The sequence below is a fragment of the Pteropus vampyrus genome, unplaced genomic scaffold (assembly GCF_000151845.1).
Source record: "Pteropus vampyrus isolate Shadow unplaced genomic scaffold, Pvam_2.0 Scaffold12, whole genome shotgun sequence".
NCBI classification, from domain to species: domain Eukaryota; kingdom Metazoa; phylum Chordata; class Mammalia; order Chiroptera; family Pteropodidae; genus Pteropus; species Pteropus vampyrus.
This window is the reverse complement of record NW_011888793.1, coordinates 2,394,761-2,401,545: the sequence shown is the minus strand read 5'-3', so window position 1 is coordinate 2,401,545 and position 6,785 is coordinate 2,394,761. Positions and strand designations below refer to the sequence as shown.

General features: G+C 38.8%; 1 protein-coding gene across 1 annotated transcript in view; it reads left to right on the top strand.

The window, feature by feature from the left end:
- Positions 1 to 249: 249 nt before the first annotated feature.
- Positions 250 to 6,785, top strand: part of SSR3 (signal sequence receptor subunit 3) — a 14,326-nt gene continuing 7,790 nt past the window's right edge. Inside the window, exons 1-3 of the mRNA XM_011379314.2 lie at positions 250 to 440; positions 1,641 to 1,767; positions 6,147 to 6,245. Of these exons, the coding sequence (XP_011377616.1) occupies positions 308 to 440; positions 1,641 to 1,767; positions 6,147 to 6,245 (359 nt within the window). The 5' untranslated portion in view covers positions 250 to 307. The remainder of the gene's footprint in view (positions 441 to 1,640; positions 1,768 to 6,146; positions 6,246 to 6,785) is intronic.

Here is a 6,785-nt window from a genome sequence, read left to right as displayed (position 1 = left end):
TTAAAATGTCAATAAAGTTTTGTTAATTAAAAAAAGAAGTATCCACTAAACTACAAATCCCACCATTCCAGTGGAAGCCGAAGAGTCAAGTGGCTCGCAAGGAGTGCGGAAGTCTGGATTGCTCGGCCAATCATACCGAAAGGCTTACGTAGCGACTCCTGGCTGGCCAATCCTGGGGAAGCTTGCTCCGCGCCGCGTGAGTCCCGCCTCCGCGCGCAGCGCTGACGGGTCGCCAGCGGATACGGCGGTCGTGGGGGCGGTGTCAGGGACTTCGCGCCCTCTCGGCACTCGTAGCTCTGGCTCCACCATGGCTCCCAAAGGCGGCTCCAAGCAGCAATCCGAGGAAGACCTGCTTCTTCAGGATTTCAGCCGCAACCTCTCGGCGAAGTCCTCCGCGCTCTTCTTCGGGAATGCCTTTATCGTGTCCGCCATCCCCATTTGTGAGTGCTGGGAGCAGGCGGGTGGGGGAGGCCGCTGGAGGGTCGGGCCGGACGAGGACGTGGCAGGGCCCGGCGGACCAGCGAGAGTAAGCGCTGGGATCTTCGGCTCGCGCTCTCCCCCGAGCTCACCCTGAGCTCGGGAAAGCGCGTGGTCCCTATGGACCTCAGTGTTCTCGTCTGGGATAGTGGTGGGCGGTATTACAGGAAAGTTACTGTGTCGCTTTTTAAAAGTATGCTCGTTCCTGGGCCCCAGTACCTGAGATTTATGATGCACTAGCATTGAGATGGTAGCTCCGAATGTGTATTTAAACAAGCACCCTAGTTAAGATCTGGTGTGAACATCTGCATATAACCTGCTGTCTGTTTTTTTTTTTTCCACACAGCCAACTGTCGTTTGCCATTACGAGGTCATAAACTAGTATCATTATTTTGGAGAAACTAATGAATTAAAAGAGAGGGAGATTCCCATTAACCCTTGCATTGAATGTAGCTTTAGGTGAACCGCTTTACACTGCTGAGCATCATCTTCCTAATTTCATGAGATGTTGGACCACTGCCAAGGGCCAGTGATTTACCTTGTTAAAATTCTTTAATCATCTTATTAGGGCAGTTCTCACTTGGGTGGGAAAACTTTGCAGACTTAGCCAAAATTCCTGAATTTGAATTTCCTGACTTTCACACTGCTGCAGTGTTTTTTGGGCGGTCAAATCCAGATTTGTTTTCTCTTTCGGCCTTAATAAAACTCGTCGTGCAATTAATGTAGTGTGAGACCCTAGTAGTTCACCGGCCGCTCGGAACACTCCCTTGATTTCAAATAATAGCCACGTCAGCACAGAAACTGGTTTAGGACTGCATGTGGGATTTTGGAGTGACCTGTATTTACCATAATAGTACCTTGATGAATAAAATTTGAAGTCTGGATTGTGATTGTGTTGAGCCAGAGTTCTCATTTTAGAAGAAACAAAGAAATCTCATCGGGACTAGTAATAGGAAGGTTATGTTTTTCAAGTGTTCTGAATTGGGAAGGCTTGGGGCTGTAACTTCTTACTTGATATTTCACTTCTGAAGTTCCTAATGTGTTATATTGTGTTCCTTAAGCTCGACTGTATTTTATCAGGCTTAGCTCTAATTATTTCAGAAGGCCTTTATAACTGGGTGGTAATGTTTTGTTTCTTTTTGTACCCCCCCATCTTAATTCAGGGTTATATTGGCGAATATGGCATATGGATCTTATTCAGTCTGCAGTTCTGTATAGCGTGATGACCCTAGTAAGCACTTATTTGGTAGCCTTTGCCTACAAAAATGTGAAATTTGTTCTCAAACACAAGTAAGTATATTTCTCAAGCGAAAGTATGTTGCATTTTTATATAGTAGGATGTCTTAAAGACTATTTGTGTGTTGGTGTCAATAAGTATTAATTTGAGATAAATATGTCTGTATTTTGGGGGAAAGGCATCTTAATGCTATGAAGAATTATTAGCTAACTGAAGCAGAGACAGTGATTTCTGATACTGCTATGAAAGTAGGTTTTGAGGGTGGAATTAGAATAGTTAAGCACTATCCTTAATCATGGGGTTTAATCAGGAAAACAAACCTGCTAAGTAAATTAACATTTCAGAAGCAAATGGAATTCTTTCTGGAAAGAATTGTTCTGGGCCCTTCATGTTCTATTTTTAGATGTGAAAGAAGTTGTCTTTCTTTTTTGTTATTAAACGCTGACATTTTTAATGCTAATTGCATTTTTTCTTATGAGTGTGTGAAAATGTAAAATATTACTATATTCCCTCTATTTTAAGATCACATATTATAAAATATTTCATTATTGTAATGAGAGTTTTTGGAGAAGAAAATCCAAGTCTCACAACTATACATTTATACATTATAAACAATTGTATGCTCTAGTTTCATAAGGTTAAAATGTGGGGGGAGCAGTCTAAATTCAACATTTGTTATTTCAGAGTGCCATGGTCCTATGGGAAGCAGGTATGAATTAATGTTTAATTGGAAAAGGTGCCCATTGAAGTTGTTTTCATGCACACTTTGCTGCTTGATTTAAAATAGCAGGATATTTCTTTGCTGCCTTAATGGAGTCTTGGTGCTATATTTCTTTGGAAGTACTTTCTTAAAGACAGTTGGAATTTTGCTGAGACTTGAAGTACCAGTGTGTTTGTGTGAACTTTGTCTTTTCATTTCTATAGTTCACACTCTAATTTGGACACTGTTTTTATTTGGATTGTTGTAGCAGTCTCCATCTGGTCTCTTAAAAACAAGTTTAGGGCCCTCTCTGCCATGCACTGTATAAAGCACTTTACATAATCCTTACATCATTCATGAGAGAGTGAACTGCAGGTGTTATTTTTGTTTTATGGGATGTAGAACACGTATTCTTATCTGCCATCGTTTTTATGTCACTCTCTTACTTAAAACTCACCATGGCTTTCTCTTTTTTCCCTAAGTGTATTAAAGCCAAATTCTTCCAGGTCCCTGGAATATGTCATCTGCCTCCTACCAGTGTGGCCTCATCTTTCAAGATTGGGCCTTAGCTCTTCTAACTTAGCCTTCATGTCATCAGTTGAATATATCTTGTGCCCTCCGTAATTTAGGATTCTCTCCCTGCTTTTTCATTCTTACATGCCTGTTATTTTAAGACTTAGGAATCTTTTCCAGAGAAATTCTTCCTAAATTTCTTGTCCCCGTGTTAGGCTCTTTCTGGTGACAAGGAATGGAAACAAATCAAGGTGATATCATTTAAAGGGGATTTATTATTAGGAGGCCATATAACCTCCGTGACTGAAAGTGATCTCAACAGCTTCTCCACTGCTATTCTGGACCCATAGGAGCTCAGGTTGTACGTAGCTGCAGTTTTGTTAGACCAGTAGAGTGATCACTTCATCTTTGTCATCTTTCTGCTTGACAGTCCCTCTTCACCAACTGCCATTCTCAGCCTCTGCTCTTCTGGGCTGTCTTTCTTGTGAGGCATAGCCATCTGTGAGTGACGAAGCTCTTAACACAGCTCATCTTGTTAATCCTTTTGGAACTCAGTCCCTTTGGGACTTAGCTTTTTTCACTTGATGTGCATGTCCGTTTTCATTCACCTTTATGGAATCGCAATCGTGTTCTTTTTACTTTTTCACTTCTGCTTTTAGCTTGATGAGGGCAACTTCCATTTCTTATATCCCTTACAACAGTTAATGGTACATTTAGTTCAGTAAAAATTTCAGTGAGTTACTGATAAATAGACTCAGCGTGGAATTTTGTTTAAGTCATAGTTTTGGTTTAATGTTAAATATTGCCACTGACATCGAAACTCCCACAGATTAACAAGAAGGTTAAGGTCAAAGAGCAAGGGTGATGCTGGGTCTGGTTGGGTGATGGTAGTCAGGGAAGATGACTTCAGAGTTGACAGTTTGGATTCCATTCCCTGTTCCGCTGCTCTTACATGTGTAACCATGGGTATATATTTTACCTTTCTAGAATTCAGATTCTTGAGTTGTAAAATGAGAATACTAATGGTACCTCATAGGATGGCGAGGATTAAATATAATGTGTGATAAGCATAGTGTCTGACACACAATAAATGTTTATGTGCAGTGCTGGACAGGTTGGGGGTGAGAGAGCCCTTAGGAATTTTTTTCTTAAGGTGATATGACTTAAAAAATGTTTGCAAAGATGTGTTTAAGGAATTAAATAGATAGTATTTTGATTTTTTATTCTGGAAAATTTCTGACATACTGATGTAAAAAAATACTAGAAAAGGAACAGTTGATTTTGTGGGTTATCACAGTTGGCTGAGTGCTGGATCACTGGAGTGGCCTCTGTCTTGTTTTAGAGCATTCAGTTCTGAGTGCGGTTTATTTTCTAAGAGCCCTAAGATGGTGGGTAGGGCATCTTCTTCATGAACTGTAATATACCTATAGTGTGGTTGTGGAATACTAAATTTGAGACCTAGAAGAAAAGTTAACGATCTGGTTCATCCTTTTCAGGAAGATTTGTCATATGGACAGATGATTGATTGACTATTTGTCCTGAAGATGCTGGGAGATAACTAAATCTTGAAAATGGTTTCTTCCTGTGTCCTAGAGTCCTGACAGTTAGGTGTGTGTTCCCGTCCCCCCTCCCCCGTTTAGTTAAGAAAGGTTTCTGCTGTAAATTCTGTCCATTTCTTTTCAGTTGACCTTTCTTAGAAAAATAAGTGATATTATGTGAAGTTCAGAAACACTTACTGAGTGTCTGGTCTGCTAAACAGGTTCAGAGGTGAGAGTCTCTGCTCTTCATATTAGAACTTTTATATCACATAATAAAATGAGTTGGGTTAAGTTGGATTTTTGGAGGGAAAAGTACATTATTGTGTCCTAAAGTATCTTAAAAAGACAGCTGTCTGCCCCCTTAGCTGCCTTTTTCTTTAGGTTTCAGAGCTTAATTTTCTTTTGTTTATTTTTCTTAGACAAATAGATTTTTCTCCTTCTAGTTATCAATTTGTGGAAAAATACATTGGTTGAAGCTGATCTAAAGTTTTCTTTTTAACAATGTTGATTCTAACTTGGATCGTGATTGAGAGAGATGGCAACATAGGTAAAACCAGACAGAATTTGTGCTTGCTTTGTATTCTGGAGGCTCTGCTGGTTAAAGAAAGGTTGAAAACTATTGCTGTGGATGATCTTGGGCTTACTTCTCAGGAATCCATCCAGATTTCTCTACAGTTTTCCTTGGCATACTGACCAGAACTAAATATAGCATGGTCACGAGGGATTGATTAATTCAATATAGAATGAATAGATTTCTATGTCTGTGTTCCACATCCTGTTGCCTTTAACACATCTTAGTATTGTGCTGAATGTTTTCATATGGGACTATATGGATAATTGTTACGTGTTGCTTGTGATCAGTTCTTTTTCTTGTATATTTATGGCTTGTCAAAAATGTGTTGAATTTAAATGTCATAATCTTTGGGAAGCATTTTGTATTTCATCATACTTTAAATTTTATCCTTTCTTTCACTAGCAACCCCACGTGATAAATTCACCATATGGATTTTTTGATGAGTATACATTTAATTTTTCTTTTCTGACTTGTCACTAAAGATTCTAATCTGGTATATTGAATACCACTTCCAGCCTTTTCTGGCTGATTCCATATTGTTTCAATCATCGTATCATTTAACTAAAAGTGGTGTGGTCTATCCCTGACCACATGGTGTTTTTTTTTATTTTTAGTGAAATTGTTTTTTGGAGTAGAATTAAAATCATTTCTTTAAGATAGTATAGCTGTTAATTCCTCTTTGTTTTTTAAGCCTAATTTTCTCTCCTGTTATTTACTGGAATTAAAATTACATATCATTTGCTAATGCCTTACCAAATTAATCTGTTGAACAGTTAAATTATAGATTAAGACAAAATGGAGTTATAATGATTCGTAACGAAATTTTGCTAATAGCATTTGACTTTTATTTTCATATTACATACCTAAACTTTGGAAGATTCTCCCTTTTAAGCAAAAAAGCACATAACTAATAAACCACATGTTGGAAGTTTCTTGAGCTCTCTTTGGCTAGTAGAGTATAATAAATTTGGAACTTTCTGTCCAGTTTATTTTCTTGAAATGTAAAGTATCATACAGTTGCCAATATAAAATATGAGTACAGAGTGTTTCTGAGAATGTGATGTTCCCTCCTGGAGTATGTGGAAACTTCTTTTCTTTTCCTTCCAGAGTAGCCCAGAAGAGGGAAGATGCTGTTTCCAAAGAAGTGACTCGAAAACTTTCTGAAGCTGATAATAGAAAGATGTCTCGGAAGGAAAAAGATGAAAGGTTTGATTCCTTATTTAAAGTGTTTGTTGGTAATCACAAAAGGGGATACTTTGTGGAAAATAAGTTTCTGATTTCTCCTTAGAGAATGTAGGTAGGTATTGGAAATGTCTGAAGCAAACATTGGTATCATAGAAGACAATAATGGGAATAATTGACTTTTTGAGTTTTATTACTACCAGATACTTTTTGGTGTGCTGTACACAGTTCATTTATTTCTCTAAAGAGCCCTAAGAGGTAGGTACTGTTGTTACATCTCAGGAAACTGAGATAGAGAAAGCTTGGGTAACTTGCCCAAAGCCGTAGATTAGTGTGTGGTAAAGCCATGATAAGAACATAGGCAGTCTGGCTTGAGAGCTTGGTTTGAGAGCTTATGCTCATAACTGTTCTGCTACAGAGCTTTGTCCAGTGCTGGCTCTGCCACTTGATAGCTGTGTGATTTTGAATGTATCACCTAACCCCTCTGAGTCTGAAGCGTTTACATTGGGTTGTATGTTAGCATTTTTAGATGGTGGTATTTCTTTCCTGAGCCTCCCTGTGGAC